Here is a 25820-nt window from a genome sequence, read left to right on the forward strand (position 1 = left end):
GACCTGCACCCACCCCCAGGCTCCTTGCTCCCCACTTGGGGCAGCCTCTCTGCTTGGGGGCCACAGCATGACGGTGGCCTGGGAACCACGAGCCTCCCACCTGTCTGGGGACCCTCCACATGCAATCACCCAGCTTAGATCCCAGGCTGCTCATGACTTACTGGTTTCTGCTAACCCTTCCATTCGCTGTGGCTTTCTTTTTGAAAACTTAGAGGTGGTATGAGGCTTCTTCCCTCCTGCTGGACTATGTGGGTCAGTACTGAACAATCATTTCCTTGGTTGCTCCTTTCTTCCTTCTGCTCACTCCCTCACTCATTCACCTGCTCTGGGTTGCACTATTCTGAGGACTGTGTTGTCTAACACTCCCTGCTCTGGCATCAGGATTCAGGTCACCGCTCAGGTCCAATCTTCAGCTTGTCCCTCCCTCTAGGGACCAGCTCTTGGTCACCAGAGTGGGGACCCCAGGCCTGTGAACTACATCAGGGCTGCACCTTGCTCTGAAGGGCAGTGGGGAGAATGTTCTCTGTAGGTCCCAGCCAAGACATCTGCCCTCGCCACCTTGTCCCTGGCCTCTGCCTACCAGTCCCACCACTGGAGCCCCCTTTCTTCCAGCCAGCCTCAGTCAGGGTTTTATATACTTCTCATGTTTTCCCCCATATTTGGAAGAGGGCATAAAAATTTCATCTTTTATTTTGCAAGGGCATAAAAAAAAACTTAAAAATCTTAACTCCCATCTCTCTTCAGCATTTTTTTAAAAGATTTTATTTATTTATTTGATAGAAAGAGATTACAAGTAGGCAGAGAGGCAGGCAGAGAGAGAGGAGGAAGCAGGTTCCCCGCTGAGCAGAGAGCCCGATGCGGGGCTCAATCCCAGGACCCTGAGACCATGACCTAAGCCAAAGGCAGAGGCTTCAACCTACTGAGCCACCCAGGCGCCCCTCTCTTCAGCATTCTTTCAAAAGGCAATGAAGATGTGAACGACCAGAAAGGGAATGCAGTTAATTTACTGACTGTCAGCTTAGCCCCGTCTCTCCTCATTTCACTAGGGAAACCTGTACCAGGCTACAGACTAGTGGTCGGGAGCCTGGTCTGTCTATCTTGGGAAGCATTTGTGTTAGATCGCTACAGATAGCCTGCTACCCCAGGTCAGGCACAAGCCCAGGGTGTGGACATGGCCCCCGTCTGCACCTGTCCCCTCACCCACACCCAGGAGGATGGCTAAAGAAGGCCCTCCTATGTAACAACTGGGATTCGCCCCACATTCCTGAGGTTTCTGGGGGTGATACAAGAAGGAACCATTGCCACCTGAAGGCACAGTGAGTCCTGGCCCCTGGGGCAGGCACATCATGGGTAGCGGAGGGGAGGGGAGGCATGTTGGAGAGAGGGTCCCAGCTTGTCCTGGGCCTAGCTCAGGACATCAGGAGCTAAGATGTGTCATGGAAGGGAGATGGAAGCCCAGGAACTCCAGATCCCTGTGTCCCTCTGCTCCAAAGGTGAGAGGATGTGGAGGCAGGAGGGGAAGCGGGAAGGGCTGGTATCAGGAGAACTCAGAGCGGGTGATTTCCACTTAAAAAGGTTCAGTGTGGGGGCACCTGGGTGGCTCAGTGGGTTAAGGCCTCTGCCTTCGTCTCAGGTCATGATCTCAGGGTCCTGGAATCGAGTCCCGCATCGGGCTCTTTGCTCAGCTCTCTCTCTCTGCCTGCCTCTCCGTCTACTTGTGATCTCTCTCTGTCAAATAAATAAATAAAATCTTAAAAAAAAAAAAAAAGACCGTATTTAAAAAAAAAGAGTTCAGTGTAGCAGACGTGTTGGTTCCTGCTGCCCCCTGGTGGACTTATTGGGAAATACCTGCCAAGACAGACCCTTTGGCAGCAGGGCAAAGGAGGGAGGGGAAGGAAGGCGGGAAGTGGGTGGCCAGGCCTATCCAGCAGGCTCTCCAGCTTGTGAGTGTCTGCTCAGGAGCCCCATTTGCTCAGTCCCCAAGGTTCTGTTTTCCCTGAGCAGCTCCAGGCCAGCACAAACATTATTTCCTCCCATCCTGGAGCATCTGGAAGCTATTCTTATTTTTCTTCCCCCCCAATCCCAAATATCCCCCAAACCCCCTCCACCCAAGAGGACGGGGACTCGGGCCCTACAGCTTCAGGGGCATCACACACACACCATGCTGGGAAAGAGTTCTGGCACAGAAAGGTGATGATGGGGCCCATGGGGTCCCTCTATCTGGGCAGGTGACTACCACTCAGCTTTCCAGAGGGGCTCCCCTGGCCCACCTTTCCAGTCAGCGCCCTTTCCACTGACCCTCCCTGTGCATCCCCAGCCATCCCTCTCCTACCCATTCTGATCTGACCATTTGGAGGCAGGCAATGGGGGAGGCCGGGCAGGCAGAGGCAAGGACTTGGGCAGGCCATTGTATCTGTCTAGGGAATCCTCCCCACACAAGCCTAAGAATGAGCATCAGGCTACTCACAGTTGGCTTTTAATGAACTTCACTTCCTTAGCAAGGCCCTGGGGAGAGGTTTGGGAGGCTCTCTGAGTGGTGGAAGGGCACAGAGTCTTTCAGGACTGGGAGAGGACATCCAGGGAAAAGCCAGGAAAAGGCAGGAGGGGGCAGTGGTTCTAAAGGCAGTCCTTGCGCAGAATCCAGGACCCCAAAATGCACCCCAAGCTCCCAGGTCCCTGTGTCTGGTTCAAGAGTTGGGGGAAAATCACAAGGTTTACAGTTGGTCCTTGCCCTTGCAAATTGCCCTCTCCAGCTCTTGCTTCCCAGATAAGGAAACCGAGACCCAGAAAGGGTGGGGGAGGGGTTCCAGCCATGAGTCACACAGTAAGTCCCCATTATCTCAGCACTGCTATTGAAACTATAAGGGGTAACCTTGTCATAGCCCTTTACCGGCTCTACCTGCTCATTGGATGAGCAAACAGGTTCAAAGAGACCAAATCACTTGCCCAAAGTTACACACCAGTACACAGCCAAGCAGTACTGGAGCCCATGTGGTAGCCAAATGGAGACGGTAAAAGCCCACCTCACAGGTGCAAGATTTTCATGTGCATTGGACAACCTTCTTCATGACCTCGTTATTCTTACAATCCTTTTACAAATGAAGAGACAGAGAGATTAGACGCAATTTGCTTCAAGTGAATCTACGTGAAAGTATTCAAACAAGAAAGCCATTAGACTGGGATGGCTCCAAGGCCTTGGGAGCCAATGGAAGCAAACCCAAACCTAAGCCAAAGTCAAGGAACTTGAATCTGACAAAATAAAACTTAAGAACAACCAATCACAAACAGCCAACGAGGTTTTCCCGAATAAGGCAGTGGGTTAAGCTAGGGTCAATCAAATCATGTCCCTGCCTTGCCTCCCCAGGTCCCATGGGTGCAGTTCTCCCTACCGCCTTTGGTTTGGCACTACTAGATTCAGATCGATGTATGCTCACATAAGCTTGACAACTGTAGAGTGCCTCAGTTTACCTTTTAACAGCTCTGGTGTCAGAAGTGGAATCCAAAGGAGACCCTGATGGGCCCTGGGAGCAGCAAGCAATGAGGCATCGGTACCTGTGGAGCCCGTTGTGCTCTCTGCTTCCTCCCTGCGCCTAAATGAAGGTCAAGGGTAAGCCCCTCGCAGGTAACTGAGCATTGCAGCTTTTGCATTACAAGCTCTCCAACTTCATTTAAGCATTTATTTTACCAGACTGCGTCCAACCTAAACATTATGAGCTCTCCAACTTAAACCAGACCGGTTCTGACTGAAACAGGACTGAGCCCAGGGTGAGGCCTCAGTGAAGTACAATTTTGTTTTAAGGGAAGGAGGGAGAAAACAGGTTGTTTCAAGTCCAGAAAGTCTAGGACTCCTCCATTTAGGACTCTATGCATGAAAATCATGGGCACAGACCCAAATTTGTCTGAACAAGTGGGTTAAGCTTACCAAAAATGATCTTGAATCATGATGGCCACAGTGGGAACTTTTAACCTAAATAAACTTATCCATCTCTAAATGCCCTAGAGAAAAAAGGGTCCTAAATTTCCCCCCAAACAGTGGGATGCATATTTGATTGGTATGCAGAAGCTTCTAAGACTACGTTAATCAAAAGAGTCCCTTTTAAAGACTTAACACTGCCAGGAATATTGACTCTTTGTCCCAACTCGAACTTGATGATAAGACATTTGAAAGGATTTTTTAAGAGGACTTCTAGGGACAGAGTTGGTGAAATTGGAGACCTATATTCAGAACCTGACAGGAACTTTTTAAAGGCCTTCTAAGCTAAAAGGGAAGGACAACAACCTGAAGCCTTTGTGAAACAATGTATTAAAACATTCCAAAGACAGCTCTAAAACTAGAATGTAGGAATCCTTTGAGTTCCGTCTTAGCTGGAAACCTTCTCCCTGATACAAAGAAGAGAACTGAACATAATGTGGCCAGCTGGCTGGGTCCATCCCCTTGACAGCCTTCAGACTGCAATCCAATTTGTCTTACAAATTTACAAGAACAGAAATGCAGCTCTTGAAGCAATTCAAAGCCCACCTACCCTTTTTACCCATCCCCCCCCCCAAAGGAGGGCATAGAGCACCGGTTACCAGTCCCGCTTAGAGGGCTCTAAACCCTTCTGTCCACGGCATCGTAGCATCAGAGTTGCCAGTGAAAACAAACATCAGCCACGCATTGGATGGAACAACACTTCAGCTGCATAGACGAGAGACAGAGCAAGATCGGCTTCCACAGTGGGCTTCAGCCCCCGTGGCTAGCAGGTGTCTCCTGGTGGCTGACGCGGGGCACCTGACCTGGGACCACCCCTCTCCTGCTGCAATGGACAAACCTTGCCCCTCCCTGCAGAGGACAGGTAGAACCCTGGCTTGTCCACGTACCCCATGCTGCACCCACTATAAGCAGAGACAAAAGAATACTCAGAAAGGTAAACAAGGAGGGCTATGATCACAAAAGGGGATAAGCCCATTGAAGGCTGTGTGAGCTTTTTACCTCTTGGTAAGGAAGAAGGAAGTGTTCTGGGCCTGAGGCCCTTTCTTAGGGGGTGGAGTAGCCATCCAAGACTGTGTAGTGTCAGACTGCTTTTCCCAACAGTTTCCAGATAAGATAAAATACTGAGCATTCATTACTGAACCTAGGTTTATCTATCTTTGCTGTTTTTTTTTTTTTTAAGATTTTATTTATTTATCTGACACAGAGGAAAAGAAAGAAAGCAAGAGCAGGGGGAGTGACAGTAGAGGGAGGGAGCAGGGAGCTCCTTGAGCTGGGAGCCTGATGAGGGGCTCGATCCCAGGACCCTGGGATCATGACCTCAGCCAAAGGCTGCTGCTTAACTGACTGAGCCACTCAGGCACCCCTGACTTTGGCTTCTTAATACAAACCAACTAAAGAGACTTCTGTTTTGTGCCATGTGGAAAAATTTCCTATGAGGAAGAGTATGCTCTTAGAAATTATGAAACATATTAATAAGTTTGCCAATCTATAGAACGCTGGTGTAACAGTCCACAACTGTGCACTCCTTAGTGTCAGTAGAAATCAGGGTTTCCAAGGGTTAAAAAATCTACCTGATATATGTAATCAAAATCGCTAGAAATAATGAGAGAGACAACTCTGCGCACAAGGAGAGTAGGAGGTATTTTCAGTAAGAAAAGACATAAAATAAGGAAATGCATTTTTGTTAAGGGAAAATGGAGTTATTTTGCCCTACGGGACAGTACTGGTTGTTTCAGAATGAGAACGAGGAGAATAAAGGGCAAAAACTAAATGGAATCTGGAAAGTGAGAGGAGAGAGAGAGGGGGAAAATCTTATGTGGTCCAGCTGATTAAGACTGAAGGGATTTTATAGAAGGGTTTTATTATTTTTTAAAAAGATTTTATTTATTTATTTAACAGAGAGAGAGAGAGAGAGAGCACAAGCAGGGGGAGTGGCAGAGAGAGGGAGAAGCAGGATCCCCAGCGAGCAGGGAGCCCAATATGGGGGACCCTGAGATCAGGACCTGAGCCGAAGGCAGCCACTTAACAGAATGAGCCACCCAGATGCCCCTAAGAAGGGTTTTAAAAAATAAGCTCTAATATCAATAGTATGCCTAGGCAAAAATAAAATGTAATTCCCTTTCGTTTGTTAAAAGAACAAGTATTCTTGGATGGTTGGGCTGTGCTTGATCAGAGACTATGTAAGGTTTTCCTTCATCTTTAGATAATCCACCTGGAAAGCAAAGATTGTGTTTTACCAAAGCAATTTCTTGTGCTTCATGTTTTTTTTACCAGGTTTTTGTTTAACTGGGAGAAGGGAGTCTTTTCTATTAAAAGAGCTAAGGTTTATTGTTTCACTTATTTGTGGAACATAAGGAATAGCAGGGAGGACATTAGGTGAAAGGAAAAATGAAGGGGAAGGAATCGGGAGTGGGAGACGAACCATGAGAGACTATGGACTCTGGGAAACAAACTGGAGGGTTTTAGAAGGAAAGGGGGTGGGGGATGGGTGAGCCGGGTGCTGGGTATTAAGGAGGGCACGCACGGACTGCATGGAGCACTGGGTGTTATACGCAAACAATGAATCACAGAACACTGCATCAAAAACTAACGATGTACTGTATGGTGACTAACAACACAATTAAAAAGAAAAAAAAGCTAAGGTTTTGTGTGCGTGGTTTTTTTTGTTTAAAACCTTGTTTGCCTTAGAAGTCTTTATCACTTTGGTTGAATAGATTACCAAGATCATATTTAATCAACTGTTCAAACCTTTTGATATTTTGTATAAACTTCCCATAATCAAATTCTAAGTGAAGTCTTTTTGGTCTTAGACTACCTTGGAATTCTCCTGAGGGCTCTGGAACATCTCAGCAGATTAGTTCTCACTCCTTATAAAAGAGCCATAAAGCTCACTAAAGCTTCTTTGATACATTAAATTACATGGAAAGAATTGTCAAATAAGAATGATGCTAACCCTTCTCTTAAGTTATATTTGTACGGATACGTGTTATTGATGTTAAGTGTTACAGAAATTCTATGAAATTCCTAGAGATCTCATATGTCCTGGTATCATGTTATCAATCGTAATTCTGGTAATTATCTTAAAATGGATGTTGGGGTGCCTGGGTGGCTCAGAGGGTTAAGCCTCTGCCTTCAGATCAGGTCATGGTCTCAGGGTCCTGGGATAGAGCCCTACATCGGGCTCTCTGCTCAGCAGGAAGCCTGATTCCCCCCTCTCTCTCTGCCTGCTTCTCTGCCTACTTGTGATCTCTTTCTCTCTGTCAAATAAATAAATAAAATCTTAAAAAAAAAAAAGGATGTCACCGACATAATAAAAACCCTTTGTTAACTGCATGATAATGAACTCTCATCGGATCTTAATCCGTGGCCACTTTTACGTCTTCTGATATTTATACACAGTTATTGTTTTCCTCTACTGCTTTTGCAGAAAGCCTTCCTCTTCAAAGAGATTCAGGGAAAGAATTCAGACAGGGAGAGGTTTCTGATAACTGTAAGACGATACCACGAAACTCTATGGGAAACCTGAGGGTCAAGAACTCATGACACGAGGGGCACCTGGGTGGCTCAGTCATTCAGCATCCACCCAGACTCTTGGTTTTGGCTCAGGTCATGGTCTCCATCATGGGATCTGAGCCCCTAGTCAGCCTCTGTGCTTGGGGGCGGGCGGTATCTGCTTGAGATTCTTTCCCTCTGCCCCTCCTCCTGCTCTCTCTCTCTCTCTCTCTCTCAAATAAATAAATAAGTCTCTAAAAAAATAATTAATGACGTGGGACTGCATGGATTGGTGAGGATAATCATAGGTTTTATTACTCTGGGTCTTCAGCATTTTGTTTTCTGGATTTAAAAAATGCTTCTTTTCCTTTATTTTTTTAAAGTTATCTATAATACAGCAATTTGGTTAAGTATTCTTTTGTAAACAAAATTAGAATATATATTATTATATGTGATATATAATAACATATAATAATAATAATAATATATTATCTTTTCTTCCTCTCTGCCTGATCCCTCCAAAATCCAGAAACTCTTATTGGCTAGTCTTATTTTTTATGACAATGTAGGTTTTATGACAATGTAAGTTCAATAAGAATCTCTTCTCCTTGTAATAGGGCACAACTGGGCAAGTCTTTGGCTTGACTTCTTAGACTAAAGAGGCTTTAAAAAAAATCTAATGAACCAGGAATGACTTTATAGATCCACTAAAGCCCCTTAGATATGACCAAACTTTAACTGGAATATTATATTTAAGGATATACTTAAAATCACTGTTCTTGGCATTCTTATATAAATAATCAGGCCAAGTTTAATGAGACAACTTACTCTGCAAATACATTAATCTTATTATCTTTGCTAGAAATTGGGGTAATTGTAGAGAAAGAAATTTTGTTTCTGCAAATTTAGTTTCTGTAAAATTATAACTTCTGTAGAAAACTATCACAAACCCTTGGGGCTATTAGATTCCAGTCCCATTCATTGTCTTTGAGGTTTGTTTTCTACCTGTAAACTGGCTTGGATCCTAACTTCTTCCAGTTTTTCCCTGATATCTGGCTACAGCTTTCCAAACTAACGTTTCTAATTTTCTTCCTCTGACTTGGACTCATTAAGAACAAACACTTTTCTTTTCCCAAAGCCCTGCCAACTAATGCCAGACAACTATATAATAAACTTTAGAGAAATCAGCACAACAGCTCATGGGTGGGTAAGCTTTGTGCCTATCGCTCAGAAAGTTCTCCGTAACACCCCTGACACCACTAGAGACATCCAAACTATAAAAGTGGCTTTAAGCCCTACCTCTAGGAGGCCAACATGGAGACATCTTCTTGACTGGCTTCCCTCTGAGCTCAGAAACCCATTTATAGTCTGCTCTAACCATTAACCTTGGCTTTCCTTTTGTTTCCATGGAAATGCTTTTATTAAATACCTGATTGCTTGCACCATCTAGGCCTAGGTTTGGGAACCCCCCTGGGTACTGCCACCTGAAGTAAGACACAGCTATTTTACTGAGCTGACCAATTCTCGGGACTAAGGGATGTGTTCAGTGGGATGGCACAACCTACCAGTTCAAATCCTAGATTGTGAAACTTCTTGGAGGGGTTTCAAAGGCAGGGTATAAAGGGTAGCGAAATATGCCACCCCAAAAAATGCCTCTTGGGCACAGCCATTATTTTAAGCTGGTAAAATGGTTTTAGATAATAAAATTGCTCTGGATTACTTGTTGTCTGAGCAAGGAGGAGTCTGCCGTAGCATTTACCTCCTGCTGTACCTGGATAAGGCCACTGGTACAGCAGAAATTCACATATGAGAAATTAACCAGCAAGCCACTTAGCTAAATAGGATGATGCCTCTTCAGACACGTTCTTTGATTTACTGGACACCAACTGATTGGGCTCGTGGGTGCCCTGGGGAAGGAGCACACTTCAATCTCTTGTCATTATCATCCTCCTGAGAGTCATCGCGGTGATCTCCCTGGTGCACTGTGTTCTCTCCAGGGTCTGAAATAGATGCTCACAACCATCAGAAGTACATCAGATGGTCTCACTATGCTCGGATGAGCAGAAACAAGATGAACAATGAGATGAACAGCAAAAGTGATCCTTCCGTAGCCTGACGTCATAACCTGTGATTCCCGACAAGATCAGAACTGACCCTGAGGGTGACGGAGAGTGGCCGTAATAACAAGTGGCCAGTTAATCCCTCACGTATGAAAGATGACCGGAAGGGGGGGGGATTGTTTAAGAGATGAAACAAGGAGCCCACTGGGCTCTTGTGATGGCTCTAATGCCTTAGCTCTATGCAACCGAGCCCAAACCCCAGGAAATTTAAGAACAACCCATCATGAGCAGCCAACCAGGCTTTCCCAAATAAGGCAACCACATCAGCCACCGCCAATCAAATATTTCCTTGCTTTGCTTTGGCACCTGCCTTATAGGACCCTTCCCCTAGCTCCTGTCTATGGAACGATCCTCACCACTTTTGGGTGAGCGCTGCCCTGTTTGAATTGATGTGTGCTTAAATAAACTTGAAATTCTTAATGTGCCTTAGTTTACCTTTTACCAGCTGTAAGCGCCAGAGATGGTCTTCTGTTCAAAAAGTGTGGGAACAAAGCCAGCTGGGCATTGCCCAGCCTCTCAGTCCCGCTAGGGCATTGTCCAATGCCTACCCAGAGCCTCGGACTCTCCAGGGGAGCAGAAGTGGGATGTACATGGGATGAGGTCCCAGACATTTCACAAGCCTATAAAACTGTTAAGAGGCCATGATTTCCTCTTTTCTTTGGCAGAGAAGATAGCCCTGCAGGTGGCTGTCTGACTGCCCTGGATCTTTCTTAGTTTCAATCTAACTGAGAGGTCATAGCTCTGTGTCCCTTTTATTTCCACCTGCTCTAAAAATCCCTGTGTTTCTTTCTCTTTTGAATCAGCTTTGTCATTCTGCTGGTTTCCTTATTAAGTACTTCAATAGAACCTTGACACACACTCACTGTCTATTTGTGGAAGAACGATATTTTTAACACAGAGAGAATGATGCTTTGACAATGCAAGCCAGCTGTGCCCAGCTTTGTCTGGAACCTCTAGGCTTTGAGGCCTCAATCTCAATCTCCAGCCCTCTTCCCTGGCTCCTGGCCCTTTCCCACCTCTGCCCCATGCGGTGTCCCTGGGAGCCCTAGGGGCCTGGGTGCCTGCTTCCTGGTGAGGCCAGGGGCTCAGAAGACAAGGCTCTCCCCATCTTGATGTGGACTCCATGTCTCACATCCAGGTGTTAAATGTGGCTTTGGCCCAGCAGCAGAGACCAGCTCCGGAGGTCATACAGAGGGCCTAGGAAACCGGTCTTATGACTCATCCTTCCTCACCCCGCCAGGGGGCAGAGAAGGAAAAGGTTGGTGAGGCGGAGAAAGGGAACATCTTTGGAAAGGTTAGTTGGTGCACTTGTCTTCCCTCCTCCTACACCAAAGGGCTCTAGTCCTCTGTCTAACTGAGGTCCTTCTAGGAAGCCTTTGGGGTCTGGGCCTGTGTCTGGGGCCAGGTGGGTCTGACCCACACCGGGAGGAGGTCAAGTGAAGGCCATGGTTACAATGGCCAAGACAGCCAGGGTGAGGGGTGGGAACTGGACACCCACCCAGTGATGGTCCTGGAGGCAGAGCGTGCATTTCCCCAGAGCCCCTCAGACCCTGTGGAAGAGAGCTGGGGGAATCCACCTTCACTGTTCCTCCTCGTGCTGCCTGGAGAGGGGGAATCTCAACAGTTGGGAGATGGGGTCAAGGGGCATCGTGAGCAAAGGAAGGGAGCTGGCATTGGCCTGGCCACCAGAACCAGGTGGGAAGCAAGGTGAACAAGGGACAAGGATTAGAGATGCCTAGGACCTTGCCCACACTCCGGCCTGAGACAAGCCAGCAGGAGGGAGCTCCTGAAGTGGATGAGGGTCTAGAACTCTGATCTGGGCCAGGCAGGATTCCCTAAGGATGCACGAACCCCTGAAAGACACCCACGGGACCTGCACAGAATTCCCCCAAGGACAGGGAAGAGCAATCCCGCAGGGAAGACGGAAAGAGTCAGAGGTGACAAGGAATTGCCCCTCCCCCGGCTTGTCCCACATGTGACTGTCCAGCCATTGTGTTCAAGCATCATGTCTTTTGGTCTGAGAGCAGACACCAGCCTGCTCTCCGGCTCCTTGCTCCCTGCACCCCATCCCCCCGCCTTACTGTGATGCCCAGAACCAGCATCCAGAGCTGGAAGGAGCTCACAAGTAGGCCAACAAGGTCAACTCTTTGTCCTTTTTTTTTTTTTTTTTTTTGGTTGGTTGTTTTTTTGTTTGTTTTTTGTCAGATGAGGAAACTGAAGCCGAGGGAGGCAGGTTGCACCCTTAGGTGACACAGACCTGCAGCCTCCTTCCTCCTTGCAAGACAGATGGAGACACAGAGACACACAGAGGGAGTGAGAAAAAGCTCCCATGAGTCTGCAAGCCCATCAAGCATGTAAAAAGGCTTGAAAAAGGTGCATGAGATTACTGGACGATAAAGACTCCCATTCAGGGAAACTCAGTAAGCGAGGGGTCTTGCTGACTCTCTAAGCAGCCCGTGGAGTAGGGACCATGACACATATCCATCCCCCGGGACAGATGAAGAGCCCAGGCCGAGCAGGGGCAGAAGAGGCACTCCTGATCACCAGCCAGCAGGAACAAGCAGGAGCAACTAGTAGAAGCAGCACGTGGGGACATGCCGGAGGCTTGGTAACTCCAGGCTCATCCCTCTGCCACTAAGCCTAACCCCCAGGTGTCTCCCCTCCCTGAGGAGTGGCCCACGGTCTGCAAAGTTCCATCCCCCCCACCCCCACAATGGCTGTCTCAGATGGGGAAGGTCAGCAGCTGGGAGGCAAGGGTAAGGGGTATCACGAGCAGAGAGAGAGCTTCCACTGCCTTTGAAAAGCTGGCTTGTGACCCTGGGCCCCCCACTTCTGGCAGCCACACTGGGTCCCCCTCCCTTAAAGACCCCTGAGGTTGCCACCCCTGCTTTAGACTCAGACCTCCATCTGATCTCCCTCTGCAAACCTTCCTTATATCAGAATCCTGTCTTATATTTAGAGATCTGTTACTGCTTTTCAATCATTTGATTGAAAAATGCTTTGAAATCATTATTATCTGACCGATTTTGAGATGATTGATAGGATTGGTTATATGCTCAGTTTTGTGTTTTTATTCTTTAAATATTATTCATTAATTTGACAAGGATTTGGTGTACCAGGCTTTGTGCGAGAGCAAGGAATCAGAGCAGGGGACAAGGCCCCCACCCCCCAGAGAGGGGACAAGAGGCCAGGTTTTTCAGCCCAGCCCCACTCAGTGTGGGCACATCGTCCCTCAGGGTCTATGAGCATCTTTGGGCAACAGAAGCATTTTTTATCTTTGGCTAAAAAACCAATACATCACATGTCTACACTGATTCATGTTTATGTGTCAGGGATTTCATTTGATATCTCTTTAGAGAATCATGTGATTACTTCAGCCAAATTCCCCTCATATCCTTCTAATAACAGGGAAAGACAAAAGGACCAGAAGCCCCGAGCTGTTGAGGGTCTCTCCTTTCAGTGTCTGGAGCTCCTGACACACGCAGGAGGCCCTCTCCTTGTGCCGGCCTCCTGGTCCCCACAGCTGATGCGGGGTCTTGGTCCTGCTTGGCCCCAGAACACCCATTCTGGTGAGGGGCAAAGGAGACAGAGCAGGAGCGGGACCTGGCCTGTTCTGCTGTCACTCCCACATGGGGCTCCTCCCCAGGCCTGAGCCTGATGGCCCCATGGTGTCCCTGCCGAAATTCCAGGTTGGTTGGTTGTACAGATTTTAAAAGACGGCTGTTACTGATCAAGCAATTTCTTTCATCCTCACTACAGAAGTCACACCTCTATTTGGGGGAACAAGAAAGGGACTCTGGGAAGGGGAGAGGCCGGGGCACTGGAGTCAGTGTGGGCAAGACAGGTGGGCTGGCCCTGGAGCCTCCTGCTCCCTCCTGGCCCCGGCTGAGCCCGAGTCTGCACTCAGGGAGAAGGAAACCCCCTCCCACATCTGCTCCCTCCCATACTCCCAAGAGTATGGGAGCCTGGCTTGGCACTCATTGCCTGCGGTCGAAGGGCAGGGCCCAGAGCCAGGGGGTTCCTTCCAGTTCTGCTCTTGGGGTCCCCACCCCCTCTAATTCCCCCAACCCCCTACAAGGCAGGCTCAGCAGTCCTGAGTCCCAAACCTTCTTCTTCTGCTCCCTTGACCGGTCCTGTCAAAGCAGCCCTCACCTCGAGCCAGGTTCCCAGAGATGAAGCGGAAGAAGAAGCTGATGATGTCTCCCAGGTGCTTCTTGCAGCCGTGGTGGCATTCCTGAAGCCTTAGAGCAGCCCCCCGGGCTGGGCCTGGGGTCTCCCCACGCCCTGCCACCCCTGGGCCAGGCCCCATCCTGGGGGCCCTAGCTCCAGCCCTCAGCTCGGCCTGACCAGCCACAGTGCAGGCCACCCCCAGCCTGCTCCGTCCTTCCTCTGCCTGCCTCTCCCCAACCTGACACTCAGAGCCTTCCTTCTGGAATTCTCTCTCCCCTCTCTGGCCTGTCTCTCCTCTTGATCTTAACCCTGATCCTCAGGGTCTTGGCCTCTCTGGCCTGCACTTCCCTCTTCCTTCCTCTGTCCTCCGTCTCTGCCTCCTGTTCTCTCAGCCTTCCCCAGGACCACCTGCCACCCAGCCCTCAACCCAGAGCATCCAGGAGATGGCCAGCCCCTTGCCAGGGTGGACGTCCTCAAGCAGCCCTTACTCCTACCCTCAGGCCAGCCCCTTCACCTTGTGCCTGCTCTGGCTCCCCAGGACCCTGGAGCTGACTCTTCCTGGAAGCAGGAGGGCTGCTGCAGCTTCCTGGACTGGGAAGGGGGTGGGGGAGGTGGGCATTGCTCCAGAGCTCCCAGCACCAATAGAGGAGGTGCCGCTGGTGTGATATTCGGGTGAGAGTGTGATCTCACTGCAGTGGGCCTCACCCATGACCCAGGGTTTCTCCGTGGCCAGAAAAGGAGCAGCCTGCTCTCACCCAGCCTTCTGCCTGGGATGCTCAGGAGCCAGTGGCCCTGCGTAGAGCTGGGGGATGGGTAGGGTCCTGACCTTTGGCTACTTCTTGACCTCTGGTCTCTGCTCATTGACACCAAATCACAGCACTGCTGGTGTCTCTATAGAGCAGAGAATGGGGAGAGGAAAAGGGGTCCCTCTGATGAGGAGGGTAGAGGAAAACGAGTGGATGACTGGAGCAGAAACTTCTGGCCATCCCCTCCACCCCCTACACTTACTGGGAACCTAGCATGGGCCAGGCAGTTGGCTAAGGTCCTTCTGGCCACCAGCACATTCTGTCATCAAAACAACCTCATAAAGTCCGTGTGGCCTAGAATGCCACATCAGTATTCATTCTCCTCTGCTTTTTCACCTACGGAATTCAGATTCTCTTGGAGGCAGAAATATAACCAGCTTTTAAAAACCAACATTCTGGGGCGCCTAGGTGGCTCAGTGGGTTAAAGCCTCTGCCTTCGGCTCAGGTCATTATCTCAGGGTCCTGGGATCGAACCCCTCATCGGGCTCTCCGCTCAGCAGGGAGCCTGCTTCCTCCTCTCTCTCTCTCTGCCTCCCTCTCTGCCTATTTATGATCTGTCTGTCAAATAAATAAATAAAATCTTTAAAAAAAACCAAAACAACAACAACAAAAAACCAACAGTCCCCCACCTTCCTTGCCGTCAAGGTGGCTCAGTTCTGGCCAGTGAAATACAGGAAGAAATCTTCCAGAGATTTCCATGAGAGTGTTGCTTTCCTGATCAAGGCACTACCCTTTCTTCCTTCCCTTTGCCTAGAATGAAGCCGTGATGGCTGGAACCAAAGCAATTACTTTGGGGCTGTGAGGAAAAGGGCAACCGCCCCCCTCCTCAAAAAAACTCAAAACCCCAGAGACATTGATTCTGACATCTCCAAGCTGCTAACCTGGTGCCAGCCACTGCTTAGCCCAGATTTCTCATATCTTTGTCTAAATTAAGCCGCTGTTATTTGGGGTTTCTGTTATACACAAGTACAGCCAAGTCAAAATATTCCCTCCAAAGTGAAAGACGAACTGTTGCACCTTGCACTCCCAACTGGTAAAAGGAAGTAAGCTTTGGCTGGGCCTTCCTGTACACCGCTGTGAAGCGTGCTGCTTGAAACCGTTTGCTTTCCTGAGAGCAAGCAAGGGCTAGGCAGCACATCAGGCCACAGACCAGCAGTTCTGCCCCTTGGGCCTTGTGACCCTGCACATTCACGAGCACCCATTGCGTTCCAGGCAAGGCAGCATGTCTACAGGCCAATGGCCGTCCCCAGGAGGAACATTCCATGGTCTCCCTGGGTTTGGAGTAAAGCCATCTTTCTTTGGCAAAGATCTTTTCTTTTGACATGGAGCTAGTGGCTCGCTACTGAGCTCTCATGGAGCCAACCTCTGCTGCCCATCAGGCACTGAGTATCAACCTCTCCCTCGGCTCTAAAGGCCTAGACATGTGTGTGCAGCATTCTATCATTCTATCAGCAGGTGCATAGGCGATGTCCAAGTGTAGGCACAGAGGGTCTGGAAGGCTCAGGTAAGAACATAGCAAGAGACTCACGTCCCCACGGCAACTGCTGCACCAGCTCCCCCTCAACCCATACCTGCGACCCCATGGGTAGTCTCTAGGGCCATCTGAAGAGGAAGAGCATTCCCATGTCATTTATAGACAGAGCAGCAATAAATGCCATCACGGACTCTAGGTTGACACGGTGACCCCTTCAGCAGAGAAGGACGATGGAGAAGGGGAGCCTTCCTGGGGGACAGAGTGACCGATACATCTGCTCGCCCATACTTCCTGGAAGAACAGATGGCCTGGGGTACGGATCTCCACTCACTCGTGGATGGTTGCGAACCATCTGTTCAAGGGTCAGGGAGGGGGAGGAGAAGAGAGAGGAGGAGGGGTGACTGTTGTCCAGAGTGCAGCAGGGCTGAGAAAGAGCCCAGGGGTCAGGTAGACAAGATGGCCGGGCAGGCTGTACTCCTTGCTGCCTGGCACTGTTCCCCAGCAGAGTGCCACGTGGTCTAAGACGGCCTATGGGTCCCTATGGGAACTTCTTGTCCCCAGACTGATGTTTAAGTACACAGCTTGCTGGCAGGGTGACAAGCCAGCCACCAGTTGTCAGGTCAGCTCCATTGCACCCCTCATCCCGGCAGGGACCACCGCTTATCTTCCCCAAAACTGACCCTCAATCTGCGTATGGACTTCCTCCCTGCTCCCTGCTCCTGCCAACACCAGCTCCCACCACAGGGTCCCATTGCTGCTGCCTGAGCGACTCCTCTGACAACCAAGAAGTGTGGCCAAGGGCCAGCGTTGGCAAGGCCTGCTGACCTTACCCTGTTGCCCACGCTCAGAAGCAGCTGGCCTTGTGGGACAGTGGAAGAGCCTACTGCGGACTAGGCCCCAGCACAGGCCACGAGACTATTCAGATGTAGCAGAGTGACAGACCCAAAACCCAAGGGACACGGTGACTTTCTTTTTTTCTTTCTCTTCTTTTTTAAGATTTTATTTATCTGACAGAGAGAGACACAGCGAGAGAGGGAACACAAGCTAGGGGAGTGGGAGAGGGAGAAGAAGGCTTCCCACAGAGCAGGGAGCCTGATGCGGGGGTTTGATCCCAGGACCCTGGGATCATGGCAGATGCTTAACGACTGAGCCACCCAGGCGCCCCTGATGACAGTTTTATAGTTGAAGAAACCCAGTCTCTCTGTCCTCCTGGGGAGCCAGACTTGAGAAGCAGTCTACCCTGTTGGTAGCTTAGCCAGGCTCTTGGAGAGATGTTCTGGTATCCTGACAGGAAGGACTTTTGGAAGCTGGGGAGACATGCAGAGCAGGTCAGCATCCCAGCCTCTGGGTCACTGAGGACAGGCCCCCCAGGGCTAGTGAGGGACAGTCTCCCGCCAAGGCTGGGCACTCCTCCTGGGTGGGGTGCTGGGGTTAGAGCGTTTTCCCTGGGCTCCCCTGTACTCCCTGCTCTTGGGCCCATCTCAGAGGCCACTGCAGCCAGCCAGCTCCCAGTTCCATGTGGGGGCCTTCACAGCCCAGGAGGGACCCCCAGGCACAGCAGCAGCTGGTCCAGCCATCGCACCCTTGAATCCCGGCCCCTGATGACAAGGCCGCCTCAGCCTCAGGGACATCCATGTGCTTTCCTGGCCTTGGCTTCTTCCCCCAAGCCGTCCCAGAAATCTGTCTCTCTGACCTGCTTCATCTGAATGGAAAAACCCCTGACAACAAGGGTGTAGTGTCTCGGCCTTGTGCCTGCCTTCCACAGGCACCGGCACTCCAGACACTGCAACGGGGCCTCACTGAACTCAGGGACTGAGAGACACTGAAGGCACTGATTGTTCTCTGCACCCAGAGCCCAGGAAGTTTCCTGAAGGAGGAGCACCTCATCTGGGCACACTAGCATTTCCTGTGCATGCCAAGCCCTCAGTGTGACCACACCAGCCATTCCATCCCAGAGGGGCACACAGAGTATGTCTTTGGACTAAGGAGGCAGGGTCTGGGAGCTGGGCCCTATGGAGACCAGGGGTGCGCTCGGATCTCAGTTCCTTAGTCTGTGAGAGTGGCTGCTGCCTCCAGAGATCCCGGAGGTTCCCCGAGAGAAAGACATTGAAGACACACATCGGGGTAGGCGCCCCGCCCAGAACCCGTGGAAAAGCTCCCAGTCAGAGCCCTTACTCTGCCCCTAATACCCTGTGACCTGCTGTGTCATGTGACCTCCCTGAGCTTCTGTTGACTCTAATAAAACAGAGTGATCTACAGGGCATACCCTATACAATGAAATAGAATCTTGCTTTTCCACACGCCACATAGCCTCTCAGGGCCTGGCATGGCATCTGGGGGATGTGTCTATGCGGGGCAATGCACTGGGCTGGGCCTGAGCCGTGGAAGGTGTCCTGGGCCCTGTTCCATCCACCCCCGCTCCTGCCCCCACAGCTCTGGGCTATGACAAGTCTCCAGCAAACACATCCTGACAGCTCAGCCTCGGTTCCTGACCTCCAGGAACCCCCCCGAGCTCAAGGTGGGATATATGGGCCCCTCAGGGCCCCCTCCTTATGACCCTGAACACAATAATCTAGGCCCCCAGCTTGCTTTCCTTGATGCCCACCCACACCCGGGGGTGCAAAAAGCCTCAGCCAGGAGGTAGCCCGTCACCCTTCAGCCCAGTCCTGAAGCAGCCAAAAGTTGCCTCGAGTAGGAAGCTGGAGACGGGGCCCAGCGGGAGAGAAGCCTGGGGTTGGGGGTGCTGGGCGGAGAGGATCGGGGAGGGTGAGACAGAGAGGGACACTGAGGTGATGCTCTTGGGCTGCTGCCCAGAAAAGCCCAGAGGTAGTGCCTGGCTCTCGGTCATGTGTGATTCTTGATCTTGGGGTCATGAGTTCAAGCCCCATGCTGGGTGAGGAGCCAGCTTTCAGAAATAAATAAATAAATAAAAGCCTGGGGGCCAAGACCAGTGGGGTATTGGAGCCCCAAGCGGAACAGGCAGCAGCAGACCGGACCCCATCACACACACCGCTGGGGCTCACCTCTGCTCTTGGTTTCTATCTGGACAGCAGATGGCGGTGCGTTTACCCTGCTGTGGAACAAACAGCCCTGTCCAGAGGCCAGCCTCCAAGGAAAGCTATTTGCATGAACTTTTAGTGCCCTCACATTTCCGCCACATGCAAAATCCATTCCCCCATCCTCACCCCGAGGAGCGCGCACGGACCCTGCACATGCATTCCCGCGCAGCAGTGTTTCCGCGAGAGGCCTCGGCACAGAAGGGAAGGGTCAGGAGCAAACGTCAGCCAACAGCACAGACGGACAGGGGCTCTGGGGGGTGGCAGAGGGGAGGGGCTGGAATGGCGCTGGGAGCACCCCAGAGGGGGTTTGACCACTCAACCACTCAACACAGGTGGCCACCGGCTGCTTTGCTGATGCAGGGCCCCTAGGGCCATCCCCTCTCCTCTTCCCTGCATCAGGCCTGGGAGACCAGGGCCATGATTTATGCCCGTTCTCCTGCCAGAGGGACCAAGACTCCCTGGAAATTGTGCAGAGTGTCTAAGACAACAACAGACCTGGGCCCTGAGTGTCAGGGCCCAGGTCTGCCCTTTTCCTTCAAAGCAAAGAGGAAGGCTCTCCTGTGCACCTCATGTATGTGATCAGACACACGTGGGTATGTGTGCACGAGGGTGTGAGAAGTGGGTGCGCCTGGGTGTGTACCCACATGGGCGTGGTGGGTGGGTGTGCACATTTGTGTGTGGTGGAGGCACAGGTGTATCGGTAGGTGTACACAGGTATGACTGTGTGGCATGTGCATGTGAGAGTTCAGGGGCTGCAGGAAGCGACCTGTGTGTCCCTTGCTCTGTCACACATGGCAGACATCAAATATCACCGAGAACAAGCGCAGAGCTAAGACCCCTCAGGAACGACACCCACCCACCCCCATCCCCGGTGCTGCCCGAGGTGAGCAGCCAGCACAGGCCCTGGGGTGCACTAGGTAGAACTGAGGCAGGGCGAGGGCCGGGGCTGTCTCCTCTCTGGGCCTTGGCATGCACTGCTGCCCGTCCTTTTCACAGAGGACTTAGGAAGGACACGTGAACTGCCCCAGGTGACCCTCAGACGGTAGACAGAGCCAGCCGGGCCTGTCGGACTCGAACACCTCCCTCTATCCAGCAACCGAGGTGGGACACCTCAGCGTGGTTCCAATCCTCTGTCCCTACCCTCTGCAGGTCCTGCCTTGAGTGCAGTGGCCTTGCTTACATGAATGAATGAAAACATACTCTGCCAACAGAGCAGAGGTGGTTCGGCCTGGGCTGGGGTCCCCAGTTGGTCTCTGAGCCCTCAGAGAGAGGAGAGCTCAGATCAGATGCCCCATGCCCACCCCTGCCCTCTGCCCAGCCCCCCGCCACCCCTACCTGAGCCCTGGGGGGCGGCACTGGACAGGATCCACTTGACCAGGCAGCACCGCATCAGGGCCTGGCGGGTGAGCCGTGGCCGCTGCCACTTGACGCCCTCCTTCTTGCTCAGCGGTGTACGCCCGGGGTCTCCCAGGAGGCTGCCATCTGACACCTTCATCACTTCCTGCAGCAGGGACAGGCAGAGCAGCCCTGAGCCCCCATTCAGAGAGGACCTCCAGGCCGACCCCAATCTCCAGGGCAGGGTCACCTTTTACCCGCCCCCGAGTCTTGTCCCCAGGGTCCCTCTACCCAGGACACATGGCCTGAGCTCCAGTTGCAGGAGGGAGCACCCCCCTGCGTGGGCACCAGTCCTGAGAGGTCGGGTTGGTTGGCCAGGACAATGGCCACCAGGGTGGTGAGTTGGGGATATCCTTCCAGGGTCGTGAGGTTCCATGTGTGCTAACTCTGCGTCGTCCCCAAAGCCAATGAACAGACAAGCAGTTGGGCAAGTGCTGCAGACCCGGGGCCCCAAACAGAGCCCCTGTATGGGTCCGCTCTCGGGCGCAAGAAGCAGAGACTGACCCGGGCTGATGACAACAGGAAAGGAATCAGCCACAGGGGTCCCAGGCCAGCCCCAGCCTCGCCAGAAAGGACAGAGAGCCAGGCTGGGAGGATAAGCCGGAGCAAAGAGCGAGCCAAGGGACAGCAGGCCCTCAGTCACAGTCACCCCCCAGAAGAGGCCAGCGAGAACCCCCTGCCGTGGCCAAGCACCCCAGCCCCTGTGGCTCCCGCTTCCCTCCTGGGGCACTGGGCCTGGGACCCCCATGGGCCTCATGGCCCTGCTGTCCCCGGGACCTGGAGCAGCCTCCAGGCTGCTCTGGGGGTTCTTCTCAGTGGGGTCCCTAGCTCCAGGTCCCTGCTTGGGTCCTGTGCCTCCTCCCTGGCTACAGAGGAGCCAGCAAGGAAGCATCTGGACTTTCAGGCTCTCTCATATCTTGGGTACAGGCTTTTCTGAGCATGAGGAGTAAGGAAAGCCCTACAAGGTCCCCTGAACCGAGGAGTTGGTACAAATGCTTGGGTGAGGGGAAGCTGGACAGCTGCACCCTGCAGACACCAATGAGGCGGGAGAAGCTTCCAGGTCCTGGGTTGGCACATGGCTCCCTGAGGCTCATTCCTGGTTAGGACTGGACAGTCTGTTGCCTGCCTGGTCAGCTTTTGGTGAAATGGCCACCTAGACAGGGTGACATCCATACCCCTTACCCTGATTTCTGGGGCCTTCCCAGTTGGGCACACCCTCTCTATAGCCATCACCCTCCAAGCTGCCTCCCCGACACACACGCTCAACACCACCCCCACATTCCTTCCCTCCTCGAAGGCTCACCCTGGCAACGAGGCAGGTCAGCGGTGCCCAGAGCTGCAGCAAGAGCGAGCACCCCCCCATCCTGGTGGGGCATAAAGAAGGGGTGAGCAGGGGTGCCCAGGGGTCTCGGGGTACCAGGAAGGCTGAGGGAGGGCCCCCGTATGCACAGACACACACGTACTTGCACACGCACACGTACACACAGGTCCTACCCCTGCTTAATTAGAGAGGCACCTTCTCCACTATTAATGATCTTATTCAGGACAGAAGTGGCCTCAATGAGTAAGGTCTTTATTTCAGTCCAGGAAGCGAGGGGGGACGGGGAGGGGGTTGATGGACAACTGGGGCTTCATCACTTCATGATTCTTTGCTGTAGGCCCTGAAGCTGGGGTTAGTGGAGAATGCCAGAAGGAAAAACTGCCGTGGGCCTCAGGAGCCATCTGTTGGGTCCCTGCCTATCCCAGGATGGTGCTGGTGTTGGCTGGCAGGGACTGTCCTCTTGTGGAGCCCAAGGCTAGTCATGGGGATTCTGTCTTGCAGACTGGACTAAAGCGTGAGAGACCCGGCCAGGGAGCCAGGGTTCTGTTCTCCAGGGAGGGCTGGCAAGACCCACAGGCAGGGTGGAGAGCTCTGTGTGTGCCTTTTACCCTGGGCCTCAAGGAGGTCTCACTCTCAAGACAATCCCACAGGGTCCGCAACACCACCCCCATTTTAAAGAGGAGGAAACTAAGTCCAGGAGAAGTCTGGGGGGGGGGGCATGCCAGGGCCTCTCTGTCCTTGTGGTCTCCTGGTTCCAGGGTTCAGGAGGTGCTGGTCACAGGCTGTGCTGTTCGGCCTTCCTGGGGCCAGGACCTCGGAGAGGCCTCAGAAGTTGGGGAGGGGTTCCTGAGCCCCCAGCCACGTCAGAGTTAGCCCCAAACCATGTCCTCCTATTCTCCTGGGCTGACGAGACCCAGTGTGTGTGTTCTCCCTGACACAGGGAGTTGGGGGTACGAGGGGCAGGAGCCCCAGGAGCCCCGCAGGTAGGGCCTAGGACAGTGACCCCCTGTGAGGTGGGTGAGGGGTCCTTACGGAGGAGAGGAGGGACCCATAGTGGCTGAGACAGGGTACGGCCACACAACGGCCAGGAGGGGAGTCAGGAGGGATGAGTGACCGCAGGTCATCCTCAGGAATGGTTGACACTGGTCTGTCTAGGAGAGGGTCTGCCTGGGCTGTCAGAAAATGTTAGTGGCCCACTCGGGGCACCCTGCTCCTGATTTGGAAGCTCTCAGGCATGGGAGGGAGGGAGCCCTGAGAGGTGACCAGCCCCCTCACCCCAAAATGTCTCTTTTTTAAGAGGACAAAATTGAGGAGAGCTGCATCTGTGAGGAAACTCCAGCTCGAATGAAAGCCACCCCCTTCCCGGCTAAGCACCCCGTGCCTTCCACCACAGTCCAAGTAAAACCCCAGTGCCTTTGTCCTGCCTACAAAGTCCCAGTCAGTGGAGCCCTGCCGGACAGGCAGCACTGCCCACCCCTTCCCCACCCCCGGTTGGCCTGCGCCCAGAGCTCACCTTGCTGCTCCTCACACATTCCAGGCGGGTTCTCGAACCTTCTCTCCGCTGCCCCCCCCAACCACTACCACCTGCAGCTTCCCTCCATGGTCTCTCTATATTAATTCTCACAGCCACACGTGATTCCACAATGATCTCAGTAAAGTCTCAAATAAAAATACTGTCGCACAAACAAAAAAGGCTATTAGATATACACGCACACTCATAAACCTCAAGAAATATTCACAGATGACTAGATGAAAGTCCCCTGATGCTCTTCATAATTCAGTTGAGAATTTCTCTCCTCCCACTCCTGCTTTATCCTGGCATCATTTCCACAGCAGCTGGAGCCCTCCCTCCATCCTCTGTGGGCCTCAAGGGGTGGCCAGAGTTGGGTGACAGAGTCCCCTTTGGCACATCTGGCACAAGTGGCCCTTTTGGGCCATGTCCCGGCAATGGCCCTTGGCTGGCACTGGGGACCTATAGCCTTCTCTGAGGCTCACAGGTTCCCCGAAGAGCAGGGGCTGTGGGTGGGCAGGGTCGTTCCCTGATAACCCAGAGCTCCTGTCTGGCCAGATGGGTTGTGGGGGGAGTGGGGTGGGGTGAATCTTAGCTCACTTCCAAGTCCAAGTCTGTGAGGAGCAGGGGAGGGACAGAGAGGACACCAAGCTAGAGACCCACCTGTTATGGGCCAGGCACCAGGTGAGGCATGTGGAGATGCTGTCCTATTTGATGTTCACAACGACCTACTAAGTTTCCTCAGAACCTCCTCCAAATCAGCCAGCTGAAGCCCGAGTCCCGGAAGAGATTCTTCCTCACACCCTCTGACCAAGCTTGCTCAGTTCCCCATGCTGTGTGTTCTCTAGCACTCGGGGTCAAGGAAGAGTCTACCTTTAGGTGTGTCCTGGTGGTTTCTGCTTGCAAGGCATCCATACTGTTAACCATCCCCTTCATCAATGGCTCCCCTCTTTCCATTTACAATAATGATTTAAAGACTCCTCTTTCAGTGCATTTATTAAAATTTAAAATATGAAATGGATAAAGAAGATGTGGTATATCTATATAGTGGAATACTATGCAGCCATCAAAAGAAATGAAATCTTGCCATTTGCAACGATATGGATGGACCTGGAGGGTATTATGCTGAGTGAAATAAGTCAATCAGAGAAAAACAATTATCGTATGATCTCTCTGATATGAACAATTTGAGAGGCAGGGAGGGGGTGCTGTGAGGGGTAGGGAAGGAAAAAATGAATCAAGATGGGATCGGGAGGGAGACAAACCATAAGAGACTCTTAATCTCAGGAAACAAACTGAGGTTCGCTGGTGGGGGGGTGGGAATGGGTAGGGAGAGGGTGGCTGGGTTATGGGCGTTGCGGAGGGTATGTGCTATGGTGAGTGCTGTGAAATGTGTCAGCCTGTTGATTCACAGACCTGTACCCCCGGGACAAATAATACATTATATGTTAATTAAAAAAATTTAAAATGCGAGTAAGTTTAAAGAAAAAATAAAAATAAAAAAATAAAAAATAATAAAAAAAATAAAAATCATACAGATTGTGCCAGATGAAGCAAAGTCAGAGGCAGAGGACCAACAGACCTAGGGGCCTGCTCAATGCAGCTGCACTGAGCCCTTGGGTCTGCGCTGTCCCAGACAGGGGCCCCTGGCTGCAGGTGACTATTGAGCACTTGAAATGGGGCTAGTCCAAACTGAGATGTGCCATCAGTGCAAACAGACATGGATTCAAAGCCTTACTTGGAAGAATGGAAAATAGCTTATTAATAACTATATTGCTTACGTATTGAAACGATAATACTTAACACTGGGTTAAATAAAATATATGATCCAAAAAAACCCTCACTTTAAAAAAAGAAAACTTTATTTAACGTGACTCCCTATCATTTAACATGACACCTGTGGCTCACACTACACTTCTATTGGCTAACACTGTTCTAGATGGTTCTCAGACCAGCCGGGTGGATGGTTTGGGGCAGTCTCCTCCTGCCAGGGCATACATTGACCCCACCTTCTCTGTCCTTCTCAAGTCCCAGCTAGGGTCGGTCAGACTCGTTTCAGAAAGGTGGCCCAGTGGGTTGCAGAGGAAGGGTGGAGGACAAGGAGGCAGGAGACAGACTTGGGGGGGCTGAGCAAATCCAGGGAAGGAAGTGGGGGTGCTGAGAGAGGCCCAGGCAGTGGGAAGGATGGTGGAGATATTAGTGTGGGGGGGGATCTGCTGTGGATGTGGGTAGTAGTGGGGGGGATCGAGGGGACTCCCCAGTAACTGTGACACCTGTCACCACAGAGACGGAGGGAGCAGGACAACCCCTCATGCCTTCCAGCTGCCCCAGGGCAAGGTCTGGACTCTCCACCAGGAACACCGTCAGCCCAATTATCTCAAACAAACTCCCAGGACCTGGACCCGGACACCCCACCTCGTGAGTCCCCACCCCCTGAAGCCCCTTGAAAGGCCAGCTGCTGCCCTGCTCACTGCCCATGCTCAGTGGGCAAAGCATCACC

At 51.8% G+C, this 25820-nt stretch overlaps 1 protein-coding gene across 2 annotated transcripts in view; it reads right to left on the reverse strand.

Annotated features, from left to right (window-relative positions):
• KCNIP3 (potassium voltage-gated channel interacting protein 3) overlaps positions 1 to 25820 on the reverse strand; it is an 80598-nt gene that overhangs the window by 48563 nt on the left and 6215 nt on the right. For both annotated transcript variants that reach the window (XM_032843866.1, XM_032843865.1), the window contains exon 2: positions 20430 to 20595. In XM_032843866.1, coding sequence (XP_032699757.1) covers positions 20430 to 20589 — 160 coding nt within the window. In that variant the 5' untranslated portion in view covers positions 20590 to 20595. The remainder of the gene's footprint in view (positions 1 to 20429; positions 20596 to 25820) is intronic.

The sequence above is a fragment of the Lontra canadensis genome, unplaced genomic scaffold (assembly GCF_010015895.1).
Source record: "Lontra canadensis isolate GAN:19392208 unplaced genomic scaffold, GSC_riverotter_1.0 scaffold144, whole genome shotgun sequence".
In the NCBI taxonomy this organism is placed as follows: domain Eukaryota; kingdom Metazoa; phylum Chordata; class Mammalia; order Carnivora; family Mustelidae; genus Lontra; species Lontra canadensis.